This window comes from Cygnus atratus, chromosome Z (genome assembly GCF_013377495.2).
Source record: "Cygnus atratus isolate AKBS03 ecotype Queensland, Australia chromosome Z, CAtr_DNAZoo_HiC_assembly, whole genome shotgun sequence".
Lineage (NCBI taxonomy): Eukaryota > Metazoa > Chordata > Aves > Anseriformes > Anatidae > Cygnus > Cygnus atratus.
The window spans coordinates 25,340,214-25,358,566 of record NC_066396.1 but is presented as its reverse complement, the minus strand read 5'-3'; the positions used below and the strand labels follow the sequence as shown (position 1 = coordinate 25,358,566).

At 37.3% G+C, this 18,353-nt stretch overlaps 1 protein-coding gene across 1 annotated transcript in view; it reads left to right on the top strand.

Annotated features, from left to right (window-relative positions):
* The window catches only part of PDE8B (phosphodiesterase 8B), an 85,356-nt gene that overhangs the window by 53,264 nt on the left and 13,739 nt on the right, over positions 1-18,353 (top strand). The window contains exons 6-11 of the mRNA XM_035553534.1: positions 2,759-2,847; positions 6,698-6,776; positions 7,272-7,412; positions 7,801-7,889; positions 8,551-8,611; positions 16,335-16,386. Of these exons, the coding sequence (XP_035409427.1) occupies positions 2,759-2,847; positions 6,698-6,776; positions 7,272-7,412; positions 7,801-7,889; positions 8,551-8,611; positions 16,335-16,386 (511 nt within the window). The remainder of the gene's footprint in view (positions 1-2,758; positions 2,848-6,697; positions 6,777-7,271; positions 7,413-7,800; positions 7,890-8,550; positions 8,612-16,334; positions 16,387-18,353) is intronic.

Genomic DNA, 18,353 nt, shown 5'->3' with positions numbered 1-18,353 from the left:
TTGTTAATGCATTACCTTCATGATGCTGATCTTTCCCCCTAAGTCTCATGAATATAATAGAAATGGCCTCCTTAGGATGGACTAAGTTAAGTAAGTGATTTGACTTCCTGAATGATTTTAAACTGTGACTTAAATTACCAAAGGAGGAAGCCTTGATTTCTGCAGTTGCTCAATTGCAAATTGTTTTGCATTTTGAACTTTAGTTCTTTTTCTAAACAAATGTTGATTCTGTTCACCCGTTACTCTTAAAACGTGTTGGTTTGCAACAAAGCAAATTTTTAACGCTAAACCTGGTACTTCTTGCTAAGCAAGAAGAATGATGCATTTTTATTAGCTGATTAATTTTGTGGCTTGCATCAAGTTCTGTATGGGATGACAGTGGAATCTGATTATAATGAAGTCAAATGTAATTTAAAAGTAAACGTTAGTTAAATAAAAATGTACTGTATAAATAAGAAACTTTTTAAAAAGAAGGTATTACTGTCAGCACTCTAGTATTTCAGAGGTAATAGATCTTCCTCTTCTTGTGCCTTGTTTGTATGCACAAATTAGAAAAAGGAAATGTTGTCTGCTTTTTTTCAGGTCCAAGCTGGTTTCTCAGGTTTGAGTGAACTAGTATGTTAATAATATATTAATATTATAAACTTAAATAAAGAGATTCTGTGCACCTGCAGAAAAATATATACAGCAATTAAGAGCAGGCTTAACACTTCCAACAAGCTGCAATTCTTGGTTCCTTGGCATTGAATCATACCAACATGATGTCTTCATTTTCTTTTAAATTTTGTCAGTAAATGATAATACATTGAAATTCAAACTGAAAAGACCTTTAATACATTCTAGGAAATTTAGTTTGTAAAATCAGCAGCCATCAGTGCTTAAATAGTATGTTATTGATAGATTTGTATTTTTATTGTTTTAAATTTCCTATAAGTATATTTGAAACTTTAAAACAGCACTCTAAAAGTGAAAATCTAAATCTTCAGTGCTGTAGAAGAAAAGTTTGCAGGCATTTTGTTTTGCAAAGAACACATCATCATCTGAACCCTAGTTTCTACCAGCTTTATACTGTGCCTTTTGGTTTCCCAGGCATTAATAAGCAAATTAATAAGCAAATTAATTAAGCAAATTAATAAGCAAATTAAGCAAATAAATTAATTATTTGCTTAATAAGCAAAGTGACAGTTATAGAAATATTTTAATATCTTAACATTATAGGAATGAGGTAGACCAATGTTAACAGTTATTTTTAAATATACTTTTTATGTTTTGCTGGCTACTTGGGATTAAGCTGTTGGTCTCCAAAACATAATTCTTCAAACAAGAGAGAAGCACAGGTTCCTCAAAAACATTCTTTGTTCTTCAATTTTGACTGCTGGCTCTTGACTCAGCATGCAGCTGTACTGTGAGAACTGATGACATCACAGAGTATTTTCTGTGAAAAACAAAGTCTGTGCATGTACTTATAAAGCAGTGATTTAGCTCCTTGGAGCACAAGCTTACTGATGAACAGTGAACTTTAGCTGAAGTCAGAGAATCTACTAGTACTTTTGTGATGAACATGAAGTTTCTGATTTCAGATGGACCGAACACAATACCTTTAAGCTTACTGCCTTTGCCTAACAAGTAAAGGACATTATTTCCATCTGGAGTATATAAAAATCTTGTTAGCTGCTGTCAGCACGTTACTTACTTTATATACTTTTCTGCACTTCTGAATTCAAAAGTGATGACTCAGTGAGGTTACTTGTGGACCAAAGTTACTACAACTTGTGAGTTTTGGATGTAGTATTTGCAGAAAAACAGATGAAATGCCACATGTCATTACATTATTTTTTTTTAGCATGAATGTTTTATATCTCTAAGGTATTCCTTTTCTGTTCTGAATTAAGACATTACTGTTCAAAATGAAACATCCAAATTATACTGTTTTTGTTTGAGACTGCGAGCTTTTTTTTTAGATTATCTATTTCTAATTGAATACGTAACACCAAGTGGCAAATTTCACAGTTGTGATTTCAGCATAGCTTCATATTTGCTTTGTATTTAACTAGTGATGTTGTCATAATGACTAGAAAGTCATTCCCATGGAAAAGATGAGTCCTGAACACAAAAGGTACAACTAAGGCTTTTTATTTGTACAGAACCACAGAATGGGTGAGGTTGGCAAGGACCTATGGAGGCCATCAGGTCCAACTCCCTGCTCAAGCAGGGACACACAGAGCAGGTTGCCCAGGACCACATACAGGTGGCTTTTGAAGATCTCCAGGGAGGAAGACTTCACAACCTCTCTGGGCAAGCTGTGGCAGTGCTCGGTCATCCTCACAGTCAAGAAGTGCTTCCTAATTAGAATCATAGAATTATTTAGATCGTAAAAGACTCTTAAGATCATCAAGTCCAATAATCAACACTCACAAGTTAGTTAGTGTCAGGAGGAACTTCCTGTGTTCCAGTTTGTGCCCATTGCCTCTCGTCCTGGCACTGGGAACCACTGAACAGAGGCTGCTTCTGTCCTCTTTGCATTCTCACTTCAGATACCTTGAAGAGGTCTCCCCTGAGTCTTCTCTTCTCTAACCTGAACAGTCCCACCTCTCTCTCAGCCTTTCCTCAAATGAAAGATGTTCTGGTCCCTTAATCATTTTTGTGGCCCTTTGTTGGACTGTTGCCAGCTGTCAGGTTAGAGTTTTAGAAGCAGGAACAGGAATAACAGATTTAAAAGCTTCCAGTCTATTTCATGCACTATTGATTTGTTTTCCAGCATTTCATGGAGAATAGCAGCATAACTGCTTGTTACAATGAGCTGATTCAAATAGAACATGGGGAAGTACGATCTCAGTTCAAATTACGGTATGTAGAAGTGTAAGAGAGTGTGCACAACATAAATTGTTTGGTCTACGTTCCCAGCTATGCATGTATGTGCTTTGTTATACATAATATACATGTATGTTAACCAATTCCTATAGCCTTATTTTGCTCTTCAGTTAGTTTGTAACAAATCTAAGTGCTTTAGTAACTGGTACCCTCAAAAAGCTTCATTGGTATGCTTCATTCATTGGTAGTTTAAATGAAAGCTTTCCTTCACGCAAAAAGCAGTACATGTTCATCCCTTATTCTGATACTTGCTTCTGTCCATATGTCTTGAGGCACATATGTTGAATTTGGCAATGTTACAGCAGCCATTACTGGTATCACCATCAGAGTCAGAACCTTTAACAGAAATACTGCAGAACAATTTCTGCTCACTTAATTGCAAGGGTAGCGTTCTACAAATTCTGTCCTGTGTGTAAGATTTAAGGGCTGCAAATTTACAGGACAGGACATTTTCACGAAATTGTCCTTGCTCACAGGTGTGTGAGATGTCATACCTGACAGCTTGAGCTGAGCACCATCTTGAGCTGGCTCTTTATACCCTGAGTTTTTACTTTCATGTCCATGCAAGACTTGACAGTCCAGGATCATGAATTTTTATTTTAGTGAGAAATATCTAATTGTCTAATTATTTATTTCACTAAGGTAAGAAGAAATTAAAGACTTTCATTCCATTATCATGTAATATGACTAATTTTATATTTAATATAAGTGCTTATACCTACATGTAAATATCTTTGCAATTCAACTCTATGTAAAAAGAACCCTTGAAGCTGTCACACAGAGAAGTTGTATTTCTCTAGATCTCAAAAGTGAGTTCCAGTTCCTTTGACAGAGAACACTATCACTTCTCTACAAGATTCAGTGTTTCTTTTTAAGCAGTAGATTTTTAGAAACTTCATGTTCAAGTGAATGTGTTTGTGTATACAAAATAAGATTACAGTAAAATTTTCAGAAAAAAAAAAAAAGGATTCAGGCTTACACAATTTTTAATAGGTGTTTTCAAAGGCTCAGCAGAAAATAAAACAACAGTGAAATTTTAGAAATTAATTAGGTGTTACGGTGGTCCTGACTTGGTTCAGTAGAAAACACAATGTGAAATGTGTGACTTCAGAATTAAGTCATCACTGATGAGAAACACCAATTTATGTATAAGATCAGATGTCATTCATACATGCAAAACCTGTAGCTAGTGTTTAAGTCCAATAAACCAGATTTTGTAATAACAAGAATACTATGGAGAGAAAGGAAAATTTTCAAGATGTTAGATCTAGTTTTCAAGATTACTCATGGTTTAACCAGTGTTCCAGTTGTAGAACTTTGTTGTCTGACAATGTACAAAGTCAGACTCCTGAAAGAAATCATAGGTCTGTGCAAATAGCCTCCTTAATTTCTTAGCTGGGAAGTGTTACAGCATTCATTGCTTTTTATTCTGTATGTAGAAGCTTTTTGGCATTTCCATCAGTTACTGTTTACCAAAATATAGAAGAATTAAAATTATCCTTTTGTTTCTTTAAGACATTAACAATGTATCAATGGTCTTTTGTGGTATGGTTTGTTTTCATTTATTTATTTTTCTAATAAACTTTATATCCTTCTCATTGAAAACTTCCTGCTTTAACACATGGAATAATTCATTTCAAGAACTGCATGCCAATACAGTTTGAGCATCTCTACATGAGTGATATCAATTACAAATGCAGATAACTAAAATTCAGGGAACATGATTTGTTATCGGCTACCATGTTTTGCTGTGAGTTTATTTTAAAACGCACACTCACAAACAAAACAAAACAAAACCTTAAAATTTGAAGGAAACAGTGTCAGTCCCCAGAAGCATTTCATCTACAGATAAGCACATGAACACTTACAAGTAACATTTATACTAACATCTGGGGGCATAAAGTAGTCTTCTGAAAGATAAACTTTCTGAAAAGGAATACTTGTAACTTGGAAAAGCTGATATCCTGCAAAAGGTGGTTTCTTCCTATTTTTGCCCAGTTAGGCAGATGCTCTAAGTGAATTTACCATAAAATTAAAACAACTAGTGTTTGGTAAGTCTGCTTGGTTACAATTTGTTCTCATCTGTGTGGTTTGATGAAATGGGGTGAAGAAGTGTTGCACGTTATGTTTATCCCACTGGGTTCCTGGTCTCTGATCTGTTTGCTGTCTCAATAGGTCTTCAGTACAGCTTTGTATATATGGAAGGGAAGAGAGAATATTTTCAGAAAGTTAATCAATGGGACTAAAAACAGGTTATTTCAGGTGTTCACATACAAGAGAAACTCTGTGAGAAAGCAGTATTTAAGGTCATTTCAGTGTACCAAATTGTGTCCTATTCCAAGCAGAAACTGTTTCTCATCATAGCTTTTCTGCTTCTTCTGTTATGCAACTTGGTTAGACATCTGTAGGAGGTGTGCATTAATCAGAAATAGCGTGGACCATTTGAACTTTTAATTTTGCTGGCTTGGTTGCCAGATCAAATGATAAAAATAGGGTTTGAATAGTGCAAACATTGCTGTGTTTCCTTGCAGGAAGTTTACTTAATGACTGTTGCTAGCTGCTGGTGTACCAGATGAGTATCTATCACTGAGATAAATTACTTGTTTCATACAGCAAAAAATCACACCATGGAGCTGGCTTGGACTGCTAGAGCATCCTTTGTAAAATTATACTGACAGCTCCTTTTCTTGTATGAACTGAAATACTACTGTTGTATTCTGTATACAACACTTCTTCCTACAAATCTTCATCCACACAACTGCACGTGTATGTCTTTGTTTATAGTTCTTTTTGTTTTCTATTTGTTTCTGTGTTACTTCCATGATGAACAAAGCTGACAATGTCTTGTATTTCTTCATATGGAGGCAGAATACTTCTCTGCTAATGATTCGCTGGTCATCAGTATTAATTCAAACCCCACTATGCAGTCTGTGAACAAGATGTCCCTTTTAGATAATAACAAGGATGTTTATGCATGATGCACTTTATGCTACCTGCAGTGAGAAGTACATAGCAGATAATTAGTTTGTGTTTAGTCCACATCAAAGATAAAGTACTGGCATCTATCAAAGCAGGTATGTCTGAGTTGTTTCTTTTTGTATATGCTATATATCCATAGTTTGCTTTCTTATGCTAGGAGCCTGCATTAATGTTAGTCCCATTCTGTGTAAATTATAAGCAATTTAAACCCTGTAGCAAAGGGGCAAGATTTTTGTTTTCTTGTGTTAGTTAAAATATAGTCCTGAAAAAATGGGAAGTGGAGATTAATTTTGCCCCTAATTAAAATCAGGAAGCATGGAGATCAAGTTGCTGAATTATTACTTGGAGGCAAGAAAAGCAATATTTTTCTGACTAGGACTTTGAAATGGCTTCAATTATTTACTCTTACTATGTTGCATTACAACTTCTTTGACAGTGGAGATCTTTTGCTGTAACTTTATATGTATCTGTGCTGTGGTGACTTTTTTTGTTCCCTATCTTTAATGATCACAAAACTTTCTATTGTAATGTAACAGCCATTTGTTATTTTTACAGCTAATTGTTAGTTCATGCTCTCTAGAGCATGTCTAGAAAAAGCAACATACTATTAAATTGATGCAGTACTCATGAGCAATTTTACAATGTGATCTGCAGAAAAACATATGAACAACAGGAATGTCTGAAGATGAATTGCTTCAAAAAGTTATAATGGAGATGGGTACTTGGTTTAATCATAATGACATTCTGGTTTGTGATTCATCTACTGATAAGTACAGTGTAATAATGCATTTATGGTAAGCAAAATACTCTAACAATAAAACTAATGTGAATCATTTACTGATTTCAGGGCATGTAATGCAGTGTTTACAGCATTAGACCATTGTCAGGAAGCCATAGAAATAACCAGTGAAGATCATGTTGTTCAGGTATGGAGAAAAAAAGTTAATCATTTTGTAGAATTTGAAGACAGGAACCCCAAAGAGATCTTTGCTCAGTAGTTTCTCTTCTAATTCTGTATTTTAATTTTGTTACTATATTTCTGTAGTAATTCTGGATGCTGCATGTTGACACTTGCTGAACTTCTAAGACCTTTCTTTTTGTATCTTTATTTAGATGATCATTTCCAGTGAAGTAATGTTACTTATGGTAAAACAACAAAGAAATCCATAGCAGAACTAGATAACCTGTACAGGAAAGGGTTTTTGACTGCTCTTTCTGTGCTTTCTGATAACAGTTTGTATATCCCATTCTGTGTTCAACTCCTTATGTAAATTAAATGTTTCTCCATTTGCATAGTATTTTTATGTGACAAACACTGAACTGTAGGGCTGTGTGGTTATGGCTATGGATGTGCATCCTGAAATACTTAGACAGTCGTGTGCAAGTAACTGTGTTTTAAGTGTGCTCTTCTTGTTTGACAGTATGTTAATCCAGCCTTTGAACGGATGATGGGGTATCAAAAGGGAGAGCTCATTGGCAAGGAACTCACTGAAATACCAAAAAGCATTAAAAACTGTGCAGATCTTTCAGACACTATCAATACATTTATTAAAAAAGGAAAGGTAAGTAAGTAAAATTAAGCTTGTGCTTGTGCTTGTGCTTTGGATTTCCAGACTGCTTTGTTTTTAATACTCTAGGTTTAAGAACACAAAACACTGTTTTCATGAGTTGCATATATTTGACCAGAATTCCGTTCCTCTGATTCCTAAACTTCTTTGTAAATATTGGGCACTCTCTCACAAGAGAAATATATGAAAAAATTTTGCACTGCCCTTTGATAAGCAAATATCTGTTAAAGGTGGAACTATGTATTACAACATTTTACACTATTTTAAAAATACAACCATGAAATAATATGTAATTATTTACTATGGAAAGACTATGTAATAATAAGTGAATATTTGAGCTAAGTATTCTTAGACGCTGTCTCTGTTATGTGTGTTTGCTTAGGAATGGCAAGGGGTTTATTACACAAACAGAAAATCAGGAGACAGTATCCAGCAGCATGTGAGGATAACGCCTGTGATCGGTCAAGGAGGGTAACTAACTTGTACAGAGCACAGTTGCTTTCTGTTTTTTTGGGGGGTCTTTCTTTCTGCTTTCCCTATCTGAGAGTTTGGCGTGAACCTCTATGTATTTAGGAGCAGGGTGATGATAGAACTACTGATTTTAAGTGATGTGGAAAGAATAAGCAAAATTAAGAAGGCTATGTTTTTTACTCATGTTTGTCCATTTTGGTGTCTTCCTACTCTGGCTAAAAGGACTGTAAAATCATAACAATTGGTAGTGTTGCTCATCTAGATACCTAAAAACTGATGTTTAGGCTGATGCTACAATACATTTTTTTATGAAGTTATTCTACAGTATACAAACTGTTAACCAGTCAGCTGGAAGGATCATCAGCTAGATGATTCTCTTGTTTTGTGATCATGCTTGTATGTGCTTGCACTTATACAGTGTATTATGTGTATGTTGCCAAATTATACTCCCAGATGTGCAGGTGAATTCCTGCAGAAGCAAAAGAATCACATATCCTAGGACAAAAACATAGCTATAACACTGGAGTGCTTGTTGCTCAGTCAGCCATTTGGTGTTGGTTTTGGTATCTTGTTTCATAAAAGCATCAAGAATTCAGCTTTAAAAAATAACAGTGTATCACTACAGTTTGATGTGGTAACAATTGCTTATTTCTGTTGCTAGGAAGATAAGACACTTTGTGTCCCTTAAAAGGCTGCGATGTACTAATGAAAACAAGCAGCAGGTACTGTTTTCCTTCCATGTCTTAATTTTCATCACTTTTACTGACTTTGTTTAAGAAATGAATATAGATCACATCCTCTTCGAAAAACATTCTCATATTATCATTGCATGTTGGATCAAGCAGGAAAACTTTTGCATTTGCTTAGCCTTTTTATGCTGGACTATTTTCCTTTTGTAGGACTGCTGAGTAGAGAATGCCTTTTATTCACTGGAACTTAGATATGACAGTTGAGTCTGTGATATTGTGGAGCAGCACAGACTATAATGCAAAGGGAGTTCAGGGTATTTTTTTCTATAACTGCTCTTGCCAGTCTGATCTGACATACTTAGAGCTGATAATGACCTATGCTCAGCTGTCACAAGGTTTGCAAATGTGTGGTTCTTGAATAAAGTATAAATTGAACAAAACATTGCCTGCAAGTAGAACCTGAGATATCACATACACCACAGAAAGTGTGCTGTGGAGGGGTGTAATCCAAACCATAGTTCAAAACACCCTCAGTGATCCTCGGCTGCCTTAGGCAAAGTGTCAACAGAGGTGATCCCCTCTACTCAGCTCTGGTGAGGCCACACCTGGAGTTCTGTGTATAGTTCTGCCCACCCCCAGTACAAGAGGGACCTTGGCACACGGGAGAGAGGCCAGCAGAGGGCCACCAAGATGACGAAGGGACTGGAGCACCTCTCCTATGAGATAAGGCTGAGAGAGCTGGAACTGTTCAGCCTGGAGGCTCAGGGGAATCTCTTCAATGTCTACAAATACCTGAAGGGAAGTCGGTGGTGTACAGTGATGGGATAAGAGGTAATGGGGAAACTACTGTAGGCGTCCCTGCTTGAGCAGGGGGTTGAACCAGGTGACCTCCAGAGGTCTCTTCCACCCTCAGCCATTCAGTGATTCTGTCACCCCAGTGTCTTCAGTCCAGGCACATATCCACCCAAGCAGGTTCTGAAACAAATCTGGTGGCATGAGAAGCCGTTCGATGTGATCTACTCCTAGTTCACTCCATCTGAAAGTGGCTCTGAACCAAATGGTTATATTGCATGTTTTGCCTCAAAAATACTTTAGTACATGGCCTGAAGAGTAAGGAATTCTGGGCTTCTCTGAGCTGAGGATTGAAATCTATCTATGGTCTGTAGAAGTGAGAGGTAGAAAGCAGTATGAGGTAGGAACGTAAAGAGTAGCTGGCAGCATTGTGGAGTGAAGATGTACTTGTGAAACATATTTCCTATCATTTCCATTTTCTTAAAATCTTGTTTTTTTTTTAGGGATGGAGTTATGTATCTTGTTTTGTCTATAATTTTAAATATTCTTTTATCTTTCATGGGGGTAAAGACACTTGTGCATAAAGGTATGTGGAAAGTCACTATAATTTCTAATTGCCCCTTTTTCAGTATAACAAGCCTATAATACATTATTGTAATACATTATTGGAAAACTACTCTTGGAAACAGTTAATAGGTAGTATTCTGTTGGTTGAAACCATGTCCCTTGCACAGGTTTTTGTGCAAGGTAGTATCAAGTCAACTGAGAAATCTTCATAGGTTCTGGAAGAACTGAAGCTTTACCATTTAAAAACAAAGCTTGAAGTGTTTTAACCTTACCTCGTATTTTGATCAAAACATATATTTTAGTATTGGCAGCAAGGTATCATTTACAGTAGCACGATTTTAAAAGCGCTCAGCCTGGAGTGCAAGGGATTTTTGTAATAGAAGTAGTGTCAATGTTACATGTATTTCTTTTTTTTTAATTCATTAATAAAATGACATAGTTCATATTGTTTCATTTACAGCCGCTTTGACATTGATTTGGAATTGAGATAGCACTTGGTGTTTTTTCTGTAACATACACACAGCTGAAAGATTGGTGCAGGACAGTGTAAATGTCATACTGTTTATACAAGGTCATCAGTGCAAAACAATTGCAGATTTGCAGCCATCTAGGAAAAGCACCAATAGGAATATAGATAAAAGTGTTTTTGTTTTCTGTTTTTAATCTCCCAGTTCTTTGGATTGCTTAAGCCAGTAAGTTTAAGACCAAAATTATAGTAACGTGTCAAAGGCCACATTCACACTCTTTATACTTTTGCACTGTTGGAAAGCACCATCAATAAATGCTTTTTAGTATTGAATCATGAGCAGTTATTAGGAAATAAAGCCTGAATCCAATTGGCATGGGCAGCCTTAGGGTTCTGGTGAGCCCAGATTATAAGAACTCCGAAGGGTTCTGAACAGAAGTAGAGATCTGCTACAAAGATTAAAGACCACAACCTAACAGAATGTGTAGTCTATAGAGATTTAAGGTCCTCACCAAAAAAATTAAAAAAATAAAAAAGATAAAAAAAGGTGTGGCCAACAAAACTAAGTGTTTTTTTTGCGTTTCTCTTCCATAGTGGAAGTCTCTCCTGTGTGTAGTAAGTACAGTATCAGGTGTTGCGGCATTGAACAGAAAACTCTGACGGTGTCTTGAGGCTTTGGTTTGGTTTCTTACTCATTTTATATGGGTGGTATTGGTGACATGTAAGAATATCTATACAATATTCATAAGACTCCTTACGGTTATTTTTGTAGCGTTACTGGTATGATGGTATTAGTTGTGATCAGTATTTGGACACCACAGGTTACACCCTCTGGTGGCAAAGAGAAGTTCAGTCAAAGAGAAAACATTGTGTAGCTGCCAAGCTCAACCTGAACTTTGCAGAAAAGCTTCATTTTCTGTAGCAGTTAACAGAACAGACTAAATATCCATTAAAGCTTGATTAAAATTAAAATGAAATTTATCGTTGAATTAGTGACAAAATAGTGTTAATAAAATGGCTCCTGGGGTTTTACATTAGCTATTGAATTTCATTCAGTTAGTTTTGTGGTAGCCTCTATATTTCTAATTCTCAGTAAACTGCAGTATTTTAAGACACAGTACACCATCTTGTTTGAAAAGTCAGGGAAAAGAGGGCAAATGTCTCACTGCGTAGACTTTCTGCATTTGTACAATTGAAATAAATGTTTTTAGGGATTGAAGAATTAAACAGTTAATAGCACTCTGTCTGCATCTAGAGAGTTGAGGTAAGGACCATTATTTGACCACTTGCTGAGATGTAGCCATTTTCCCTGTTCCTAATGCATTGAGGATGTGCTGCCCTTGGGTTAAATGAGACTTTATCAAACAATAATATAGAACAGTCCCAGATGTAGGCAAGCCCATCACAGACACTCCTGTTCTTTGGTTTTGTAGCTAGTAATCTCTTTCTTCTATTCATTTAGACCTTTCTGGAGTCATCCTCATGTTCTGCTGTAAGGCAGTCCCTTGCTTTCATCTGCCATTTTGTATCAGTATGTTCCTGAAAAATAAATTTATCTCTCCCTTGACAATACAGCAGCTGGGTGAGAAGATCATGTGCCTTCAGGCACTGTAGATTGCTTAGGGTGTGACAGGATGCTGCTTGATTTTTCCACATGGTAGGGCTTGAATAAACCAAATAGCTCAGGCCTGACTTGGCATCTCTTCAGGAGACAGGCCACCTACGAGCGATGAGACTTCAACAATTCAGCCACAGCTTCTGGTAGTTGAAAGCCTATTGGAAATATCAGAATATCCTGAGCTACTGCTTCTTGCTGAGCCATCTTGTCCTATCCAGATGGTGGTGTCAGTGCTCTTCTTGAAGTTTTAACCTTTTGGCTCTCCGTGGTGTGATCCCGTGCACTGGTGGCGGTACAGACTCTTCGTGTTGATGCACTGAAATAAGCCTGTCTGCAGGTAAAGCTGAGGACTAAATGCATGGAAGGATAGCAAGGGGGAAGAGGAGGCAGTAAGACTGCAAAATCTGTAACCCAGAAGGAGTTGAGGGTGATGTTTGTCATCCTGTAAGCAGCACTTGCTCTGCTCCAGGAACATTTGTTCATCCCCCACAGCCCACTCATGGTCATACTGTGCAATTTCCTAAGTAAAATACCATCAGGAGTTTGAGTGATTGAATAGTGTCAGTTATTTCTTTTAGAAAGCTGGCATAGGTTCACAAGTCAGTATGATGGTGTTATATATTGAATTGTGTATGTCTGTGGTCTTTATTGCCAAGAGATCTGAAGATTAAATGAGGCTTCAGTTCTAAAATAAATCAGTCGTTGCATTTAATCACACTTTAAAGAGAAAGTGTTTTGTAATAAAACTCCTTTTATTGTTGTTGTTGTTGATTTTTTTTTTACCTCTAGCCATGGGGACATCTTAAGCAGTGGAGCAAAAGACCACCACATTTCTTAACACTTAAATATTTCTTATTTTGCAAAACAAATCTGGAAAGACTTTTTTTGTGACAAATACAATATTTGTAAGTTGTTTTTTTTCCTCCATCATTTTTTTCCTCCAGTTCAATTTGTACCCAGCTTTTGTTGATTTTTAAAACTTATTCTCTCAAAAGTACCTTCTGGGGAAAATTAAGCCCATGTGGCAGTCATATGCTTGGTAAATCCTGGAATCCATTTCTGAATACTTGAATCCTAGAACTTTCCTCCACACTAAAAAAAAAAATAGGTTTCTCTTCAGACCAAAGGTAATTCTTTATGTAAGAATAAAAGGAAAACAAACAATGTATTTAGTTATAGGGTGGTAAAATCTGCTATGATTCAAATTTTGATCCAAATTTCTGTTTCACTTCATCAGCGTAATTATAAGTGGCTTGAACTCAATATTCAGACACTGTATACAGGCTTTCAAATATCCTTACATTACTATATATAGTTTCACAGTTAAAAATGTAGACACGTTCTTTGGCATTACTGACAGACTCTCTAAGGAATATCATAGTATTAGAGATTACAGTATAATCAGAAACCACTGTAAAGAAATTTTCATGGATTTCTGTGCCAGATTTATTACATACAAAAATGAACCATATTAGATTTATGCACAGAAAATAATACATCTCAAACTGTAGTAATTTTTTGTACAGAGGAGATCTATGAATGAGGATTGACTTTCATGTGACTATTTGTGCGTGCTGAAGCCTGGCTAATGATTAATTCTGCCTTTATGAATCGAGACCTGGAAGGATAGAGTCCTTGTTTGCATGTACATAAATTTATAACGGAGGTGTTATTTCTCTTCTTAAGAGCATATCTGTTCAAGATAAACCATGTAGCTACTCTCATAGCTTACCCTACATGTCTCTTTCAGGTCATGGCTACAGAAGGAGTAAGAAAGTATTCATGGATTTATTTATTTATTTATTTTATTGGAGTACTTAGAGGAATGTGCCAAGGTTTTCTTTCACCTGGGGAACAGAGGTGGATATCCAAGGACTAAATGCAGATCCAGTTTGGGACCAGAATGAGCAGTTCAGATGAGTTGTATCAGTTCATAGAATCACAGAATGGTTTGGGTTGGAAGGGACCTTAAAGACCATTGAATTCAAACCCCCTACCATAGGCAGGGACACCTCCCAGGCAGGGACTAGACTGCTCTAAGCCCCATCCAACCTGGCCTTGAACACTTCCTAGGATGGGGCATTCACAGCTTCTCTGGGCAACCTGTGCCAGTACCTCACCACACCCTGAGTGAAGAATTTCTTCCTTATATCTAATCTAAACCTACCCTCTTTTAGTTTAAAGTCATTCCCCCTTGTCCTATCTCTACACTCCCTGACAAAGAGTCCCTCACCAGCTTTCCTGTAGGCCCCCTTCAGGTACTGGAAGGCCGCAATGAGGTCTCTTCAGAGCCTTCTCTTCTCCAGGCTGAACAGCCAACTCCCTCAGCCTGTCCTTACATGAGAGGTGCTCCAGTCCCTTGATCATCCTCGTGGCCCTGCTCTGGACTCATTCTAATATGTTCGTGTCATTCCTGTGCTGGGGGCCCCAGAGCTGAACACAGGGCTCCAGGTGGGGTCTCACAAGAGCAGAGCAGAGGGGCAGAATCACCTCCCTTGCCCTGTTGGCCATGCTGCTTTTGGTGCAGCCCAGGATACAGTTGGCTTTCTGGGCTGTGAGCACACGTGGCCGGCTCATGTCAAGCTTCTCATCAACCAACATCCCCAGGTCCTCATCAGGGCTGCTCCTCATCAGCCCCATCTCCTCAGGGCTGCTCTCCATCCATTCTCTCCCTGCCTGTATTTCACCATATTCACCATATATGATGAGCTTCCACAACCTTACTCTACTGGGACTAGGTGACTTCTCTGAGAATTCCTGCTTGATTTTAAGAGAGGTGTTTAAGCTTTTGAAATGAGTTTTCTGAGGGAAGAATGGTCTCTTGTACTCCTTTGAACACCATTTATATGGAACATTAGTGCATAGTTTCCCTGTCCTTTCTTTAATTCTTATTCAACACAGTAAACCACTCCTGAATTCTGTTTGCTTTCCCTTTCTATTCGCTTCTCTTTCTTTTTCACCCTCTTCATCTCCTGTCCCCAACAGCGAAAAGGAAAACAAGATGGAAGGGGTTCAAGATTGATGGAAAAGAGAATTTGGATAATACCTTTTCTATCTTTCATAAATAATCCCTGTAGCAACTTTACAGCATACTGTGTCTCGTATGGACACAAAGACTGCACAAGTGCAATCTTGCTTTTCTTTACTTTTAACTCATTGGTTGCAACCACAGTTTTGCAACCTAGTGCTTTGCTATAGGCAGGCAGGCAATGGATTTGGTCAAAGGAATGATCCACCATAGGTTAGGTGACTGTACTGAATTCCAAAATGTGATGTGTAATGTAAAATCTGCGAGTGCAGTATTGCACTGTGCTTATTCACCTGAAGTAGATGGTAAATATACTTTCTCTAGTGAGTACAATAAAAAATAAAATAAAAGTTGTGTTGTTTTTAGTCCTTTTCGGTGTCTTTATTAGCTCTAAGTAAGTCCTGTACTTTTAGAGAGAAGATTTGGGGAACCAAAAGTTCTGTTCAGTTTTTCTATTGACAGCAAAATACTTTCTTGCAATCACAAAACAAAGGAATGGGGTAAACTGATCAGTAGGTAATAAACTATCATGTATTGGACAGACTGTGCTTTGGTTTCTGAGCAGGAAGGAAAAGCAAAGAAGCATTTAATCTCCTGTTGTTATTACCAAGCAATAGGTGTAAACTTTAAGATGATGAAAAAGTCCTACTTAAATTTTAGGAAAGACTGAAATATCTATCAAAATGTTCAGATGTTTCAGAAGCACAAGCTAATAAGATTTTATATTTAACTTCTTCATTCATGGGAGTGGTTAAAAATTACTTAGAAACAAAGATCTGATGAATAAGACCTATCTGCCCCTTAGTGGCTGGAGTGTTGCTTTTGTAACTGCCCGGTGTATCACTAATTCATGAAAGAGTGCATGCAAACTTAGCTTAGACAGAACCAAGGAAATGGTGTTCAAAATACTTGCAGAGTGCAAAAATGAGTAACATCTTAGGATTATTTTTTTTCTTTTTGCATTTATTCATGGAATCATATGCAATTTGTACTTAAAAATTTATCTAAAATGGAATGTCAGTTCTCTTACAGACATGGGTATTAAACAGCAACTTGCTGTTAGTATTTAAAAGCACTATTGTATCTGTGATTTCCTGCATTAAATGTTTGTTTACTTTCATATTATTTCTCCATGTCTAGTTACACCCAAAGAAGAGTCTTTGAGATTTTTTTAAAATAACTGAACAGAAAATGTTGGTTAAGTACAGTGTTTAATGTAGCCCTTTTTAAACCTTTTTGTGTTCTTTTCCCTTACAACCATGTTTTACTCTTGGTGCATCTTCAGCTCTGCAAGAGTCACCACGATAACAAGTGTACAGGAGACAACTCTCAGTCAGGTTAGACTACTATCATTTACCTTTATACACTTGAATGCTTGAAGTTGTGACCAGGTTCTTTGCTGGTATGGTATGTTGTCTCTACCCTCTGTTGAGTCTGTGGTCAGAGAAGATGGACAGTGACTGGTGCCAGCTGCTCAAATGTTGCACAATGATTCGGGCTTGTAACAGTCAACAATAATTTGATCTACCGTAGAGATCTCTTGCATTAAGATGCACTGCTCTTCATCGTATTAAAATACCACGTCTGAACTGAAAGCTAGTGTATCTTGTCACTCCTTACTGTCTGAAATAAATGTGGAACTGTGCTGATTTATGCTGTCAGATCTGCCCGAGTGTTTCAAAGGTTAGGACCTGCCAGCAGGGGCTTGGTTTTGGCCCAGCACGAGGCTAAGAAGTGTGTCTGTAGTGCCCAGGCTACAACTAGTCATGGACAATCAGCATTGAGCATGATGGTGGTGTTGTGACGTGTCTGCACAACCCTTGCTCTGTGTCTCAGGCAGCTTTCCTTACTTGCAGACAGCACATTTAAGATCTCGATCAAAAGCTACCTGCAGAAGTTACTAAAGATAACTTTGGGAAGGAAAGTAAGGGAATAATTACATCTTCCAGTGCTGTGCACTGTTTGGAGTAACAGTTTTCTCTGAAGAAGGAGACACTAAAGGCCAATTTAAAGTTTGTAATGGTCTTCTATTGATCTGACCTAGATGCAGCACTGCTGTCTTCTTCTGAGAGAGCACGTTCTTTCAGTCTGTTACCTTTTAGCACTCAAGACCCTTCCCACATTGAAATACTGGGCAACGTTGCTATGCATTGTCAGTCAGCTTCTGATTTTCACATACCAAGGGTGTGGGAAGTGACTGCATGACATCCCCTGCTTTTAAAGTAGCATAACAGTAGGTAGAAGCATTGGAGAACTTTGTGGTGCAAAATAATAACCACCAGAGAGGGTGGGAGTGGGGCGAAGAGACAATATTTGCAACATACTACCCTAACTGCCAGTGTTGCCATTAGAACTGATCCATGGTGTGTTAAACTGCTCCTGTGTCCTAGTAATAAATGCAGTTTTTCCTTCTCACTGTTCCTGTTCTGGTAGTGGAGTCTGCAGAAAGGGGAAGGTGAGAATGCCCGTGAATTAAGTTGCGGAACACTTGTTACTAGTTAACACGTTGTTACTAGTGTAGTAACGTGCTTTACAAATTGTGGGGAGGCATTTAGATTTGCTCATTATTGTGAGGGATTTCAGCACGACTGGGAAGCCACATCACACAGAGTCACGTTGATGATTTCAAAACAGGCAACCTTAAAGTCACACCTATGTGATGTTGGTTATCCTTCCTGGTGTCCATGGTTATGCTTCAAGAATAAATTCCTAGAACCAGTTTGTGAAGAGGGTAGAAAAATAGCCCATATTGTTCTGTTTGTGGTGTGGTTTGTAACAAATCTGGATGGGGAGACACTCCACTCACCCAGCGTAGAGTAAAATTTTATTTAAGTATTACCAACAGAAACTAGTGTGATGCAGAGTAGCTTTTTTGTACCTGAGACTCTCTAGGTGGCACTAGCAAAGTTTCAAACTGGCTAGGCTGGAAGTTTAGGAAGTAACAGAAGGAGAGTTACCTTGTCTGCTACTGCCTCTTGCAGCTATGTTTGTGTGTACGTTTTCTCTCACTCAAGTGCTTTGTGTTAAACTTCTGCAAAAGTTAATGCAGAAAAGGGGTTTAAAAGAGGAGTCCTACTAAACAAATTAATAATATAATTTATCATGACTTAGTGATGCCCAACTGTTATGTATCAACAGAGGAAAAGCCTTCAGTTTCTCCAGTATAACTATAACAAAATTAAAAAGATCCAAACTTTCTTGTAAATATGTGGTAAAGAATTCTTAAGACAGAAACTGCATTCCAGTCATTTTTTAGAATAATCTATTTTTAATTCTGGAAGACTGTATACTAACATTTAGTTTT